Here is a 16,658-nt window from a genome sequence, read left to right as displayed (position 1 = left end):
AGGGGCTGAGCTGCCTGCTACCTGCACAGAGCCTGCTTTCAGCCTCCTGTGCTGACATCTCCCAGGGACCTGGGAAATACAAGAAGCTCTCTAGACACCGAACTTGCTGGTCTTTAAAACAGCGTGCAAGTGGCTGAAGGACAAGTCCAGAACGAAGGAGGAAAGAGAAAGCAAAAAAAACATCCCTGCAAAGCAGAGTAAGCCCAAGTCACCAAACAGTCTGCAGGTCAGCATTATTTATGTGCCAGGATGTCACTTACGCTCACACCACACAAACACACACACACAGAGGGTCGTGAAATCCTTCTTCAAACCTTGGGAGCCAATTTACAGCCCCACATCCCAGCCATTCTCACTGGTGCGTCCTGTGTTTGGCTGTACATTTCAAGTATGTCATCTGTTAAATTGAGGGCAATGCCCACCCCATCCCCAAATACACCCATTAGGTTGGGCCATAAAGCTCAGTGGCTTATCGGTTACGTAATGATGTAATGTAACAGTTCAGTAAGGATGTAATCGACCCCTGGTACCATCAGCCAAACGGCTGAAAGGGGTGAAGAGGGGGATCCACCACGCTTATGCTCTTAATTCCAGCCTGGCCTCCATCCCCTGTGCAGGCACATTCCTGGGTGGGGGGTGTGGTTTGGTCTCTACCACCTTTTATCTTATGGGGGGTGGGCTGGGGTGAAGAGATGGAAACAGAGACGGAGAGAAACACACACACCACCACCTCTCCCCACCCTCCTACCACCAAGAAACAAGAGCTGGGAGAGGACAGTATCTTCGGGTCCAGGGTCCCTGTAAAGGGAGCCTCCTAGACCTGGGGGAAGGTTGATGCCCAGACACCAGGAGCTCTCCTCCCATGGCCGGCAGGCCCCCAGTGCTGAGAGCAGACAAAGCCTTCCTCTGAAACTGTTGTCAATGATGGACCAAGAACGCTTCCTCTGGAGCGGATGCCATGGATTTGGATGTCAGGCCTCCTAATCTGTGAGGGAAGGCACGTCTGCCTATCAAAGCCACCCCCTTGTGATATTTCTGCTCTAGAAGACATGGAGAACGAAGGCAAAGCACCATCGGGCGATGGTAAACCCAGTGTCCGCATGTCTGGAGGGCGAGGGTAGCATTTCCTCACCCCACACCAGGAAAGTCACCATCGGAGGGCTAACATTTCCTGGGGCTCAAAAACCAGAAATCCAAACAAAAAACAGGGGGTGGTGGCCGAGTATGTATTGGTTATCCTTTTCAAAGGAACCTCTCCGGCAGACAGTGCAGAAAGAACTAGCTTCTCATATGTATGGATTGTGATAAGAGTTGTATGAGTCCCTAATAAAATGTAAAAAAAGAAAAGAGGAGAAAAAAATGATTAGGGCAAAGAATGTATGGATGTGCTTTATACAATTGATGTATGTATATGTATGGACTGTGATAAGAGTTGTATGAGCCCCTAATAAATTGTTAAAATAAAAAATTTAAAAAAAGAACTAGCTTCTCGGCGGCCAAGGGCAGGTCTGAAAACTCATCCACGCTCTGGAGACCAGCTCACCCCCCTCTGGCGCTTCCTCCAGAGCCCAGAGTTCCAGGATGGAGCGTCCCATGGGAAGGGTCCCAGGTGGACTCAGACTCGCAGCGAACCCTGCATGGCACCTTGAGGCGACCAGACTGCTTTCCTTCCGGCGGGGCGCTGGGGCACGAAGGGTTCGAACCACTGACCGCGCGGTGAGCGCCCGGGTGCGCAGCCCTGCTGTTCCCCGGAATCGCTGCAAGTGGGAAGCACCGGTGGAACCACGCCCTGCAGCATCGGGTCCCCGCGCCAAGCCTGCCACTGACCACGTAAGGCCCAGGCAGGTCCCCGAACCCGCGGGCCCCCACAGCGGTGCCTTCTTGCCCGCAGAGCCCGCAGGCGGGGCGGCGGCCCCAGCGTCCAGGGATCGCCGCGCTGCGACGCGCTTCCGAGCGGCCGGCCGGTCCAGCCGACGCCGCCGTGCCGCCCGGGCCTGGACCGCGCGTCCGGAACGCCCGCGACGCCGCCCGAGAGTCGCGCCCGCCCAGCGCGCGGCCTCAGTTTCCCCGAGGCGGCCGGGCTCACCTGGCGGGCCGCGGGCCCGGCGCCGTTCAGCAGCGGCGTGCCCTCCGCGGGCGGCGCCCCGGGCCGGACGGTCCTCCGCAGCAGCGGCGCCGCCTCCTCGTCGTCCAGGTCGCGGCCGGACCACGACACCTTCTTGAGAACGTTGGCCATGGCCGGCCGCAGAGAGCTAGCCGGCCCGGGAGCGCCGCGGCCCCGTGTTTGGCCCCGTGACTCGGCGCCGGGAGGCCACGTGACCGGCGCGACGGCGGCCGCGCGGGGCCGCGCGCGCGCGCGGGGGCTTCTGGGGCTGTAGTTCCAGCCGGGCTCGCTCGGGCTCGCCGCCGCCGTTTGCAAGTGGCAACGCATGCCAGTTCTCATTATTGTCCTCGTTGTTAGGGGCAGGGAGTCGGTTTCCAGTCCCAGCGACCCGACGACTGAAGGGGACACCAGCTGGTCCTGCGCCATCCATACAGTGGCTCATATGGTTGCAGCCACCGTGTCCAGGCATCTTGTCAAAGGCCTTCCTCTTTGGGGCTGCCCCTCTGTTACCCAGCATGAGGTTCTTCTCCCAGCACTGGTCTCCCCTGACAACGCGCCCAAAGTACTTGAGACAAAGTCTCCTAACCCTGGTTTCTAAGGAGCACTCTGGCCATACTTCTTCCAAGACAGATCTGTTTGTTCTTTCGCGGTCCATGGTACTTTGAATATTCTTCGCCAGCACCGCAATTCAAATGCATCGATTCTCCTTAGGGCTTTCTTGGTGTCCGACTTTCAGACCATTAGGCAAGGGAAACTTCACTCATTTTAAACTATCGTGATAGTGTTTGGGGGGACAGAAGAGGACCTCGATCTCAAATATAATTTAAGGAGAACATTTATTAGGTCTTAGATGGCATAAAAATCTTCACCAGCTGGGGGGAGCGGGGAGGGAGGGGAAAAAAGAGGACCTGATGCAAAGGGCTTAAGTGGAGAGCAAATGCCTTGAGAATGATTGGGGCAGGGAATGTATGGATGTGCTTTACACAATTGATGTATGTATATGTATGAACTGTGATAAGAGTTGTATGAGCCCCTAATAAAATGTTAAAAAAAAATCTTCACAAGTGGACCAATATGGTAACATCATGATAAAGGGGAGGAAATATCACAGTTGTTAAGGATTCCGTCTTGCTTGGACCCATAGGCAGTGCTCATGGGAGCAGCCGTTAGATCAAAAGACACATTGCCTTGGGGAAATCTGCTGCACAGAGACCTTTTAAAATTGCTGAAAAGCGAGGATGTTATTTTTGAGGGTTCAGGTGCAGCTGACCAGGCCATGGTATTTTGAATGGGCTCATATGCATGTGAAAGTTGGACATTGACTAAATGACATCAATATCATTGTTCCGAAGAGACAGATGAGTCGGAATCAGTTCAATGGCATGAATTTTGAAGAGACATATGCTGAAATATTTAGGGAGGATAAGTTGTACAGCATACTTTCCAGTGATTCCAAAACCAGATCCTAATCATAATACTTAGTGATGTATACATAAAGAGAAGGCATGCTGGTGGTGCTATGGGATAAGTTATTGGGCTGCTAACCTCAAAGTGAGTGGTTCAAATCCATCAGCTGTTCCTCCAGAGAAAGATGAGGGTGTCTATTTCCAAAAACATTTACAATCTTGCCAACCCGATATATAGGTTCTCTATGAGTCAGAATCAATTTGAAGGCAATGGGGTTGATGGGTTGTTTCTTTGGGTTTTTTACATAGAGATTAAGTAAATGTGATAAAATTTCAGTACTTGCTGAATCCAGATGAAGGGCATATGAAGGTATGAAGTGAAATAAATGCAACTTCATACAAAGGATGACTGGGAAGCAGCTTTGCATCTTTTTTATTTACTTGGAAAATTTTCCAAATAAAACCTTTGAGACATCCTTTGGTTTTCCAGAAAGATCATCGCTTCAGAAGCCCCATGGTGCAATCCTCCTCAGCCCCCGAGGGCCACGAACGCGTCCTGGTGGTTCTGTGGGCTGTGAGCCGGGCTGCGAACCTCAAGGTCAGCAGTTCAAGTTGCACAAGGTCAACAGGAGAAAGAGGAGGCCGTTTGCTTCCACAAGATTCACAGCTTCAGAAACCCACAAGGGACCGTTCTAGCTGGAATCTACTCAATGGCAGTGAGTGAGTTTCATTTTTGGGGGAGTTGTAAGAACTGGCCCAAGCACCCCTCCCCCATTGTGCAATTAAAAATGAAACAAAAAACAAGAAGAAGGAAGCTGGGCAGAGTTTTGAATTTTCCCCGTGATTATTCAGGCAACCCTTCTTTGGACATACCCAGAACTGCATATTTTTTCCTTCTAAAAATGTGCTGCTGTTTTTCCATTGGTGTGCCCTGCTTCTGTCCTCTGAGAGGGGGTGACGAGGAGATCCCCACCCCTTGATAAGTTCTTTGGTGTATAAATATTTTCTCTCTCTGTATAAGTTATTTCTCCTGCCCCATTCTCTTTTCTTTTAAAGTCTTAAGCTGTCATTCCTGCCCTTTCCTTGTCCCCCAGTCCAGGCTGACCCATGCCACCACCCAGCCATTCTACCCACCCCACCAACATCCAGACCCGAGGGGCCCACAGTCACCAACGCCCCAGAACCTGAGTCTGATGAGCCAAACACTCCTGGGGACACAGAACGCCTGGATTTCGACCACATGGGCGCACACCCTCTGTCCTCAGGGCAGGAGGTGGCGGGCGTAGCCTCACGCATGTCTCTTCCCACTTCACTGAGTGAAAACACTGCCAGGAATGGCCTCTCTTCCCGGAAGACCGGCGGATGGCACTGCCCCTTTCTCAACACCAGAGTTTCAGAGGCTTTCAACAGAGCTTGAGGGAGAACAGAAGGGGGAGCCTGAACCCGCTGCCTGCTTGAGAACAGTTCTGGGAAGCCTTAGGGGGAAGTGGCTGCAGTGATTCAAGGCACCCAATGTGGCGGCGGCAGCGGGGCAGACAAGGGGCACATGAGGTTTGTGGTGTGGCTTCCCTCCTCTGACCCTGACTCATGACTGGGTCGTGATGGGGGTGGAAGGCTGCTCTCTGAGCCCCTGGGATGCACAGACAGCTCTGCCCAGGCGAGAACTCGACTGAGAGACTTCAACGTGGGCGAGAGGAGGCCCTGGATCCTGACCCTGCACAGCTGCGTTCAGTGGGGTTTCTGATGGGCTGGTTTGTTGGATAGTCAATTTCCAGACCTGTCTCCCCCACGGCCCCTCTGGTTGGATGTGAACTCCCAACCTTTCGTTTCAGGGCTGAATGTGCTAACCACTTGCCTCTCCCAGGAACCAGATACCCTCCATCAACAGCCAACGCAACTCCGACAGCCCCACTGCATACGAGGGCAGATCTGCGCTCCGGGGGCTTCTGATGATGGGTAGACAGGCCTTTCTTCCGAGCGACGGATGGGGTAGCCTCCAAGCTTTGGGCGGGTAGCAAGAGTGTTCATCGTTGACACCATTCAGGGTCTCCAAAGGGGGTGGGAGGGAGCGCCAGGAGTGGCGGATGCAGGGTGCCTTCCCCAGGGGTCAGCCACTGGGCAGGGCTGAGTCTACCAGGCTGCATCTATGTGGGCGAGGCGTGGGTTGCAGTCACAGCCCAGGGCACTGCAGAACTGAAACCACTCTGCAAGGTGGGTGGCGGGCACAGGTCACCCTACTTTCTCAACTGTGTTTCTTCCCCTGTGTTAGAGTGAACCCTTTAATGGTGCCACTGAGAGGTGAGAACAGGGCCCCTCGCCAAGAACGCTCGGCAATTCTACGCTTCTGTGGGAGCAGGAGGAGGTATCCTACTCCCATCAGGAGCTATGCTCTTAGAAACCCACAGAGGCAGTCCTACCCTGTCCTCGAGGGGGGCAGGGAGACCGAGCGGACTCAATGGCAGTCAGTTTGGGTCTCAGGGGGAATCCCTTTCCAACTGAACCTACCGCCAAGGGTTACTTCAACTCACAGCAACCTGGCAGGACAGCACAGAGTCGCTTCTTAGGGTCTCCACAGTCATAACATCAGTATGGGAACAGACAGCCTCATTGTTCTCCCACAGAGAGCCCGGGAGTTTTAACCGAGGACTCTGAGGTTAGCAGTTCCATGCCTAACCCCCGGCCCCACCAGCCTTTCCTCCCACTGCCAGGTGAGGGGACCAGTCCTGCCACATGACGTCGAAAACAGAGTCGAACGACGCCTGGCCCGGCTTCAAAGAAGCTGGACGGTGGGGGTTGGCTGCCCAAACCCGCTCTTGACATGTATTTGGACTTGTTTGATTGGCCTTGCCATATATTATTTGGAGTGCTTTTGTGCAAGACTCTAAAAAGGTTTATCATCCTCTTCCCCTCCTTACATTGGTTACCGCATAGGGGGTAGAATATGGCATCCCCCTCCAGGAAATAAGCCAGAGAGAATAGACTTCCTGACCCTGATTTACCTTATACAGGGGCTTGTAATGAAAAGGGCATAAGAATAGTTAACAAAGAAGGTGTACAAGTTCCTGTTAGTAGTTTAAGTTTTATGGAACGGTTAGCAAGAAGAGGGCCTCCGTGATGTTTGAAGTCCACTGAAGCAAAGCTACCTATTGTGAGGCAACTCACACCTTCGTACAGAAAGACTTTGGGAGTTTAATTTATGGGAACTTAGTGGTAAAGAAAGAACAAGAAATGAAAGCCCTAGAGGAACAGCCTAAGAAGGAACAGAAAGAACAGCCAAAGCCTGTGAAGTAATGTTTGATAATGAAATGTATTAATGCTTTATTGATTTCATAGTTAGAACAATGTGCCCTAGCTGGATGAGGTGTGCTCAGTTATTGTTAGAAGGTTTATGTCTATCACCTTTGTACTTGAGACAGTTTTAGTTTCAAAATGTACTAATTTTTAACCAAGAATCATGATGTGATTGATGTAACTTGTTACAGTCTTGTGGCCTGAGAATTTCCTGATGTATGAGCTCAGGCCATAAGCTTTAAGGCAAAAAAAACAATATATAAGTTGAAGCTTTGCATGAATAAAATTGGAACAGTCACCCGCAACCTTTGAGTCGTGTGGTTTCTGTCTCCCACTCGCCGACACCGTGACCCACCTAGCAGGGGACCCCGACCTGCTGCAGCTGGACCGCAGCAGCCAGGGAACTTACCGATCTGCGTGGTCTCGTATGTGGGGGCTCTGTTCTGGTTTTCTGAGGCCACCATAGCAACATGGCAGACAGAGGGGACAGCAACCAACGTCCAGCCCAGAGCCCTGGCGGCATGGAGTCCACCTGAGATGCAGATAGAGACTGCCCTTCTCTCTCCCGGTTTCTGAGCATGCCTGGCAGTTCTTGGCGTTCCTTGGCTTGTAGATGCCTCTGCTTCCATCTTTTCACCAGGCTGCCTTCCCACTATGTTTCCTCTCTTCCACGGGATACCGCTCAGATGGGATCGGGACCCACCCTGCTCCAGGGGGACCTCCTGTTAGCCTGATACCAAACCGAAGCCCATTGCTATCTGGCCAATTTGGACTGACAGGGACCCTGGGGTAGGGTTTCTGAAACGACATCTTTAAATGTCAAGCTTTAGGGCAGTGGTTCTCAACCGTCCTAATGCCGCGACCCTCTCACACAGTTCCTCACGTGGTGGTGGCCCCCCAACCATAAAATTATTTTCGTTGCTACTTCATCACTGTCAGCTTGCTCCTGTTATGAATCAGGCGACCCTGTGAAAGGGTTGTTTGACCCCCAAAAGGGTCGTGACCCCCAGGTTGAGAACCGCTGCTTTAGGTGACCAGTCAGCCTCATCTTTCTCCCAAGGAGTGGCTGGTGGGTTTGAATCACCAACCTTGTGGTCAGCAGCTTAACCAATGCCTAAGCCACCACACCACTGGAGCTCCAGCCTACCTGGTAGCACATTGAAAACTCTGTATCCGGGCAGGGTCACCTTAACAGGCATCGTGTTTTTGTTTGTTTGCAGGGGTGGGGTACGCAATTTCCTTTGTAACGACCTTCTTTGAGGGTCTGCAAAGTTAAAGGGGTGCATTCACATTGGGCTGGAAGCTGGATAAAGTAAGACACCTGGAATTATGTATAGCAGAATTACATATACAAGTGCGTCTGGACTTGGCAACATTTTGTTTCCTTTCTGCTGTAAATAGGGTTGGAACCAGCCAGACGGTACCTAACAACCACCACGTGTGCTCCGACCCACACGCACGCGCTGCTGGGGGTCGTGGAGTCTGCGCCAAGGTGCAGTGGCCGCGGATCCTGTCTGGTCCGCACCATCTCCACATCCCTCGGCACCGTGGAGCCCACTGCGGCAGCCCCGGGGTCAGTCCGTCTCCCGGAGGAGCTCCCTCTTTTTCCCACGCTCTACCTCTCCAAGCAAGATGTCCTTCTCTGAGGACTGCCCTTCTGACAATGTGCCCAGAACATGTGGCGCTGAGCCTGCCACCCTTGCATCTCAGGACCATATTCGCTGGCTTTCTTTTTGCGAGGCGGATTCATTGGCTCACTTTTTGGGCGGTCTGTGTGTATTCATGCGAGAAAACTAGAGAAACAAATTCATGGACACGTATCTATGTGCAAGAGAGAATTTTTATATCAAGAAGGAAGCATGCATCAATAAAACATGCAGCCCAGTCCAGATCAAGTCCATAAATTTCTCTTCAGACTCACGCAACACATGCGATGATGCCGAATGCAGGAAGATCCCAGGTGGGTGGACAGTCCTGTGGATCCAATGGCGGTGGACCCAACTCCTGGGCTCTGGCTGCCATCAGTGTGGTTCCATGTGGCAGCTCATCAGGAAGGTGAAGCAGAGAGAGAGTGGGTCCAGCCTCCAGTGAGCCATTTATCTCTACTGTGCCTCCAAACGAGGTCATCAAACGGTGACCTGATTGACGGGCGAAACTCCACCCCTCACTCTCCGTACCCTCAAGTCAACATGAGGATATGTAACCCCCACGCCATGGAATGCATTCAGTGTTCTTTGCCAATACCCTGTGTGTGTGTTGGACTCTGCAGTAGTTACGTAGTCTCGTGTCAACTGGTAGGGGTGGGGTCTGGCCTGTCAAACAGATCACAGCCGGAGGGTGGCTGCTTGAGGACGTGAGCTCCTCATAAAGAGGCTCCTGGGAACCTCCTCCCGTCTCTGTGCCTTCCCCTTCCTGCTGGCGAGCCACGCTGAGACCTCCGTGAGCCCCGTGGTGCAGCCCCCACCACCAGCTCCCGGGACTTTGCACCCACCTGCTGGGTGCTGCTGCCTGGCTGCCGACTGCAAATTCAGCAGTTCGAACCCACCAGCCGCTTCAGAGGATGAGGCTGACTGTCCCCGGAGAGACTGACAGCTTGGGAAGCCCCCAGGGCCAGTGCTCCTCTGTCCTGAGGAGTCTCAGTAGTCAGAAGCCACTGGATGGCAGTGAGGACCTCATACATGTATATATTTGAAAAGGTTACAGACAATTCATGGGAACGCTTTATTATCTTTTAATTCCATTTTCCAGAAACTTTTCTACACCTTCTCATGTTCTCGGGTGTGTGCCTGTGCATGTGTGTGTGTGTGTGTGTGTGTGTGTGTGTGTGTGTGTTGGGGGGGTGGCTACATTTTTTTTCAAACTTCCTCCAGTTTTAAATTCTGACAGAATCTTGCACAAAAGACAGTCGGCCACGTTGATGAAGATGGAGACAGCCTGTCGTCTCGACACTGCGGATGTGGACGTCACCCGGAGTGCTCGCTTTGGAGTGTTGTTTTGCTGTTAGATGTTTATATATGAATTCACCCCCTCTGCCCCCCACCCGCCCCCAGCAATTCCCCAACTAGGAGTCAACCCCAGAGAAAGGCAGACACAGGTCCACACAAAGACGTGGCCCAGGGGGTCCCAGGCAGCTTTATTGCCAGAGCCCCAAACCAAAGACCTCCCAAACGTTTCTTCACCATCTGGGGAGGAGAGAGAAGAAATGTCTACCTCATCAGAGGGATACGTAATCAGAAGGAAGATCGCAGATCACACGCGGAGCGAGGCTACAACACGATCCGCCTTGAAAAAAAAACCCAAAAGGACCATGTGAAAAAAAAGCCAGTTGCCTTGGCGCCAGGGCCTGACTGCTGGTGTGAAAAGTCCCCAGAAGACAAAGCTATAGGCAGGAAATCGGAGAGCGGTTGCCAGGGGCTGCAGAGAGGGTGGGGCCAGAAGGTGACTATAAAGCAGACACCATGCTTTGGGGGGCAGTGACACAGTTCTGAAATGGGTTTGTGGGCCAGTTGTACAACACGACAAAGCTCTTTGGCTTGTACCCACGGGGTGGGGTGGGGTGGGGAAGGGGCAGTGAATTCCAAAGGATGCAAATGATACTCAATTATGATGTTTTGAGGATGATCCCGTCCTCTCTTCATTTTGATTATAAGTCAGTTGCTCTTTGGTCAAAAGCCCCAGGCTACCCTGTTGATCCGAGGGAAGGTGTCCTTCATGCCAGGGACGTGGGTGGCCTCAAATGGTCAGCTCAGGGACACAGGGCTGATCCCGAGGGAATCCCCAGGCTCCTGGAAAAGGGTGACTGGAGGTGTGGAGAGATGTTGGGCCAACAGTCCCCTGAAGGGATATTTTCCCATCTAGCTAGTGTGGACCAAGCAGCTTCTGGAGTTCTCCAGACTGGCTGGCATTCAGTCACTGCAAACCCATTCTTAGGGGCCAAGCTCCTCTGCAGAGCAGGTGCGCATGGCCAGGATGGGGCGCCCTTTGCAGAAAGCACAGGGGACAGGGGCAGCAGCAGGGCGAGGCAGAGGGCGGGGCCTGCCACTCAGGGACATGACTGCAGGCAGGTGCAGTTCACTCTCTGAACAAATCCGCTTACAGAGGTGGCATTGGCCAGCGTCAAGAGGGCGCCCGCGGGGACCACCCTCCCGGTGGCCAGGCTTGAGACCTCCCCAGGGGCTAGCACTCTGCCCCAGATGGCCAGACCGGCCAGGCTCCCCACAAAGGCCTCAGCGCTGTCAAATCCACCCCCAACAAAATCTTGCTCCTGGCCCAGCACCAGTGAGCCTCCAGGCGGGATCTCATAGCCCTCCCTGAAGCGGGAGCCAGTGGCCACCAGCCTGCGGTCCACGTAGAGCCAATGGCGGCCCTGAGCGGCGGTCCAGATGACACATAGGTGGTGCCACTGGCCGTCCAGCAGCGTCTGCAGCGGCAGCTCCCGGAAGGCGGGGTCTCCGATCACAAAGTGGACAGAGCCGGGGGCCAGCGAGTCCCGGCCGTGAAGCACCAATTTGTTGTCATTCTCCTCGGTGGCGTAGGAGAGCAGGGTGCCCAGGCGCCCGTGGGCAGTGCGGACCCAGCTGCAGACGGACAGGGCCCGCAGGCCCATTCGGAAGCCGGGGAGGAGGAAGACTGCGTTCTCGGTGGAGACGTTTGGAAACACGAGGGCAGGGCCCACGCTGCAAACTAGAGACACAGAAGCAGGGAGTAAGCCCTACACGCAACGGGATCCCCAAGCTGGATGTCCTGCGCCCCAGGCGCTGGGCTTAATGCACAGAACAACCGGCCTCCAGCGCTAACAGGCGTCCTCAGACGCACCTTGCAGCCGTGTCGCACCTTGCAGCCGTGTCCGTGCACCTGGGCCTGAGCCGAGCGCGCAGCTGAGATACCGCCCACGACCAATAGGGGCGGCCTCGGGCGGCCTCCGGCTGTGGCTGCGGCCCAGGAACCGGCAAGCGATCCAGGGTTGGGGTACTAACCCCAAGACCCGGTGGTTCGAATCCATCAGCTGCTCGAAGGGCGATGCTATTGTAATAAATCCAACCTTTAAGGAGTGTTTATGTCCAGCCTCTGAGAAATCCTGGGAGCTGAGCCCTGGTGGTGTGGTGGTTCCATAGGGTGCTAACTGCGGGGTCAGCGGTTCAAAACCATCTGCTGCTCCGGGAGAAAGATGGGGCTTCCTCTCCCCAAAAGAGTTTGGGTTTTGGAAAAATCACAGGAGCAATTCTACCCTGTGCTGCAGGGTCACTATGAGTTGGCATTGACTCAACGTCAATGAGTTTGGGTTATTTTTGGTCCCAGCCCACTCATCAAGCCAGAATCATAGCAAAGCTGATCCTCACTCGATCCTGACTCACAGCGACCCTGTAGAGTAGACTAGAGCTATCCCCGTGGGTTTCTGAGGCTGTCAATGTTTTCTTAAAATCATTTTATCGGGGGCTCATGCAGCTCTTAATACAATCCATCCATCCATCCATCGTGTCAAGCACATTGGTGCATTTGTTGCCATCATCATTTCAAAACATTTTCTTTCTACTTGAGCTTTTGGTATCAGCTCCTTATTTTCCCCTCCCTCCCCCACGTGCCCTCCCTCAAGAACCCTTGCTCATTTATAAATTATTATTATTTTTCATGTCTTACGCTGACCAATGTCTCCCTTCACCTGCTTTTTTTTTTTTTTTGAATCTCCTGCTTTTCTGTTGTCCGTTCCCCTGGGAGGGGGTGATATATACATCATTTTGATCGTTTCCTCCTTTCTACCCCACCTTCCCCTTCCCCTCCAGGCTGTCCATCTTCACCCGTCAGAAAGCCTCATCTTTCTCCCTCAGAGTGGCGAGTGGTTTGGAACTGCTGACCTTGAGACGAAGCGTCCCTCCGCCCCCAGCTCTTCTGTCAGCCTCCTGATCTGCAGGGTACACTCACTCAAACTTACTGCCATCGAGTCAGTGCCAATTCATAGCGACCCTCCAGGACTGGGGCGAGCTGTCCCCGTGGGTTTCCAAGACTAACTCTCTATGGGCGCAGAAAGCCTCATCTTTCTCCCTGGGAGCAGCTGATGGTTTGGAACCACTGACCTTGTGGTTAGCAGCCCAACACCGAACCACTATGCCACCAGGGTTCACAGCAAACCAGTTTGCAAGCTCTGTTTACACCAGAGTGGGGTCTATTCAAGGAACAATTTAAAACAAAACACACAGGAAACTCTCACTGTCATTGAACCCATTCTGACTCATATGGACTGAACAGGGCAGACTAGAACTGCCCCTGTGGGTTTCCTAGGCTGAAAATCCACGGGAGCAGGCAGCCTCATCCATCTTTCTCCCAAAGAATTGCTGGTGGATTTGAACCAATGAACCCGTGACCAGCTCACTGAGAAATCAAGTGAGCCAGTCCTTTTGGGTCAGCCTCTGCATTTCCATAAATATACATCCCGCTGGCTGTGTCTCCAGGGAGGCCCACGGGAGCTTCGTACACCATCTGCTCTCTCGGGGTCTTGGAGGCCAGAGTCAAAGGTATGCCTCCCACCTGGTGTGGAATCAAGGTGTGTCCGGATGGGCTGTGCTCCTTCCCAAGGCTCCCCTGGGGGATCAGCTTCCTCACCTCTCCCAGCTTCTAGAAGCTCCCCATCTTCCTTGGCTCTTGGCCCCCAACCCCCTGACTCTGTGCTGGTCATCCCAGTTCTTCCTTCTCTGGCACTGACCCTCCTGCTGCCCCCTCATGAGGATCCATGGGACTACAGGGCCATCTTGGAAGAAAGGGGAGTGTGGGACCCTCTGGTCACTTACTGTCTTCCAGCCTCTGCGGGGGTCGTGTGTGCTGCGCAGGGTACCTAGTGGCGGCCCGGAGATGTCCCGCGATGTCTGGCGTCGATGTCAGCAAAGCTTCCCTAGTTCTCTGCGGCTGCAGGGGGCTCGGGCTCAGACCTTGAGCCTGGGTCCGGGCTGTGGGAGGGGGCGGGGTTGGGTGCAGGGCTGCAGGGCCAGGCCTGGCTGCCCCGAGCTGTGCCTCGAGGACAGCCAGCCTGGCACCCTGGCTGTGCACCAGCCGTGTCAAGCCAGCCAGCGTGTCCTGCAGGGTGTGCACGTCCAGGCTGGAGGCGACTGTGCCCTGCGCTTTCTGTTCCTTGTGGTGCTGGGTGAGCTGCCGGCTCGCCTCACTCAGGGCCTGATCCAGGGCCAGCAGCTTCACGTCCACTTTGTGGCCCCTGCGCTGAGTCTTCCGCACCCAGGTCTTCAGGTGGCTCAGGTCAGCCTGCACGGCGGCCTGCGACTGGTTCATGGAGAGCGCCATGGCCCGGCTATCCTGCTCCAGGCTCTGGAAGCGGACATCGAGGTTGTAGGACAGGTTGTAGTTGCTGGCGATGGCCTGCAGGCGGGCCAGAGTCCCCTCCTGGAGCCTCCGGAACTGCAGGGGGCACAGGGTAGGAACAAGGCTGCCACATGCTTGCTCTGCATTGACTGCTTCAGGACTGCGTGTCAGCGACTGTGGTCAGCCCCTGCTGGAGTGCCAGTGTCCCTAGGGCTAGAGGGGACCCCACTTCAAGCTAGCAGGGCGCCCCAGGGCTTCCTAGCCAGCCGTAGGAGTATTCACAAATAAAGGTTAATGACAGGCTGGTGGCATAGTGGTTATGTGTTGGGCTGCCAGCTTCAAGGTCAGAAGTGTGAAGCCACCAGCTGCTCCATAGAGCACAAATGGGCCTTTCTACTCCCCCCTCCCCAAAAATCACAGACTTGGAAATCCACAGGGGCAGTTCTACTGTGTTTCATAAGGTCATTCTGAGTCAGAATAGCGTCAGTGGCAGAGAGGGGCGGTGGGCAGAGAGAAAGAGAGAGACCTAGTGGCATAGTATTATGCGCTGGGCTGCTAGACGCAAGCACAGTCAGCTGTTCAAACCCACCAGCCCCTCCATGAGAGGAACAGGAGGCTTCTGCTCCTGTACAGAGTCCCAGCCTCAGAAACCTGCAGGGCAGCCTGTCCTGTCCTACAGGGTCCCTCTGAGTCAGAATCAACTCGATGGCGGTGAGTTTCATTCGGATAGCTCTGGGTTGAAAGGTGAGGCCAGCCTAATGGGTTTACGAGTACAGCTGCTAACCACAAACTCAGCAGTTCAAAACCACCAGCCGCCCCGCAGTCGAAAGACGAGGCTTTCTGCTCCCATAAAGCCTCAGAAACCCTGAGAAGCAACAAAGTCCACATGGAAGAAGCGCACCAGTCTGTGTGATCACGTGGGTCGATGGGATCAGGGATCAGGCATCAAAGAACAAAAATTCATTCATTGTGAATGCGTGGGAGTGTGGAGTGGGGACCCAAAGCCCATCTGTAGGCAACTGGACATCCCCTTACAGAAGGGTCTCGGGGAGGAGATGAGCCAGCCAGGGTGCAGTGTAGCAATGATGAAACATAACTTTCCTCTAGTTCCTAAATGCTTCCTCCCCCATCACTATCATGATCCCAATTCTACCTTACAAATCCGGCTAAACCAGAGGATGTACACTGGTACAGATAGGAACTGGAAACACAGGAAATCCAGGACAGATGACCCCTTCAGGAACACTGGTGAGAGTGGAGATACCGGGAAGGTGGAGGGAGGGTGGGGTGGAAAGGGGGAACCGATTACAAGGATCTACATATAACCCCCTCCCTGGGGGACTGACAACAGAAAAGTGGGTGAAGGGAGAAATCAGACAGTGTAAGACATGACAAATAATAATTTATAAATTATCAAGGGTTTGTGAGGGAGGGGGGAAATGAGGAGCTGCTACCAAGGGCTCAAGTAGAAAGCAAATGTTTTGAGAATGATGATGGCAACAAATGTACAAATGTGCTCGACACAATAGATGGATGTATGGATTGTGATAAGAGATGTACGAACCCCCAATAAAATGATTAAAAAAAAGAGGCCTGGGAAATCCACAGGGGCATTTCTACTCTCCCCTGGAGGACCGCTGGGTTGGCACTGCCTCTGTGGTCGAGGGGTGGTAGGTGGGTGTCCAAAGGGGCTCACTAAAGGGTGTAAGTGCATCTGGCTGGAAACAGAACGATTGGAATCCTCTTAGAGGCACCTTGGGAGAAAGGCCTGGCGATCCATCCACCTACTTCCCCCAAATCACCATCCACTGAAACCCTACAGAGGACAGTCTACTGTGGCCCACGAGGTGGGGTGGCCACCAGGAGTCAGGTCGACTCAATGGCAAACTGGCTTCCTTTCTAGTTCTGGTTCAAGAGAGCAAGGCTCTAGGACGCTGCCACAGGCAGCAGGTGAGCAGAGAAAGACAGCTGAGTACTGAGATGGGCTTTGGAGTCCAGGTGACCTATGGGCAGCCACCAGGCCTCCCTTCACCTCTGTGAGCTTGGGGTCCACTTTGGGTGCCCAGACCAGGAGCAGCGAAAGGGGAGCCATTGGTGATCTGTGAGTGGGAACCACACAAGGGTAGCTGAGCCTGTGCCCCCTGCACTGAGACCAGGGACCCTGCCCAGCACCATGAGTCCCACTCTGCCCCACCGGCCGGCTGGTCTCCACCTGCTCTTCTCATCATCTTCCACGTCCCCTTTCCCTGTCTGACCCTCCCCTCCTCACTCGTCCCCTGCAGGGGACGCATCTTCAGAACATCCCGCACCTTCGCCAGCACCCAGGGCTGGGGTCAAGAACGCCAGGCAATGAGATGGAGCCGGCCGACCCTCCCCTGGCGTAGGCTCACAGGGCAGGCTTCCACACGTACCTGCTCTTCCAGCCGCCGGAGCCTCTCTAGGAAGGGTCTTCGTGGCCCATGGGGACCGGCTTCCTGGGACGAAGCCACATGGAGATACACAGACATCCACACGAGAAGGAAACACAAGGGCTTGTCCCCCAAGCCACCCAT

The 16,658-nt window shown here is 54.1% G+C and overlaps 2 protein-coding genes across 3 annotated transcripts in view; both read right to left on the bottom strand.

Annotated features, from left to right (window-relative positions):
* CLCN7 (chloride voltage-gated channel 7) overlaps positions 1-2,299 on the bottom strand; it is an 11,817-nt gene extending 9,518 nt beyond the window's left edge. For both annotated transcript variants that reach the window (XM_075564515.1, XM_075564516.1), the window contains exon 1: positions 2,087-2,299. In XM_075564515.1, coding sequence (XP_075420630.1) covers positions 2,087-2,236 — 150 coding nt within the window. In that variant the 5' untranslated portion in view covers positions 2,237-2,299. The remainder of the gene's footprint in view (positions 1-2,086) is intronic.
* PTX4 (pentraxin 4) lies at positions 2,253-16,658 on the bottom strand. The gene is made up of 5 exons (XM_075528087.1): positions 16,518-16,658; positions 13,628-14,202; positions 11,617-11,732; positions 10,898-11,484; positions 2,253-2,450 (listed from the first exon to the last, which is right to left on the bottom strand). Exons 1-5 carry the CDS (start codon positions 16,656-16,658, stop codon positions 2,253-2,255), a joined length of 1,617 nt encoding a protein of 538 aa, XP_075384202.1.

Source organism: Tenrec ecaudatus, chromosome 12 (assembly GCF_050624435.1).
Source record: "Tenrec ecaudatus isolate mTenEca1 chromosome 12, mTenEca1.hap1, whole genome shotgun sequence".
Lineage (NCBI taxonomy): Eukaryota > Metazoa > Chordata > Mammalia > Afrosoricida > Tenrecidae > Tenrec > Tenrec ecaudatus.
Note: the sequence above shows the minus strand (reverse complement) of the source record. Positions and strands in the feature narration are given on the sequence as shown.

Bases quoted from the DNA above. Each gene is read 5' to 3' on its own strand.
- PTX4 (XM_075528087.1), bottom strand. From the start codon at position 16,658: ATGGGTGGCTTGGGGGACAAGCCCTTGTGTTTCCTTCTCGTGTGGATG. The intron at 14,203-16,517 runs GTACGTGTGGAA...TGCCCCCTGCAG, and splicing joins TCCGGCGGCTGGAAGAGCAG to TTCCGGAGGCTCCAGGAGGG. The intron at 2,451-10,897 runs GTAAGCGGATTT...CCTAACAACGAG, and splicing joins CGCTGGCCAATGCCACCTCT to GACAATAATGAGAACTGGCA.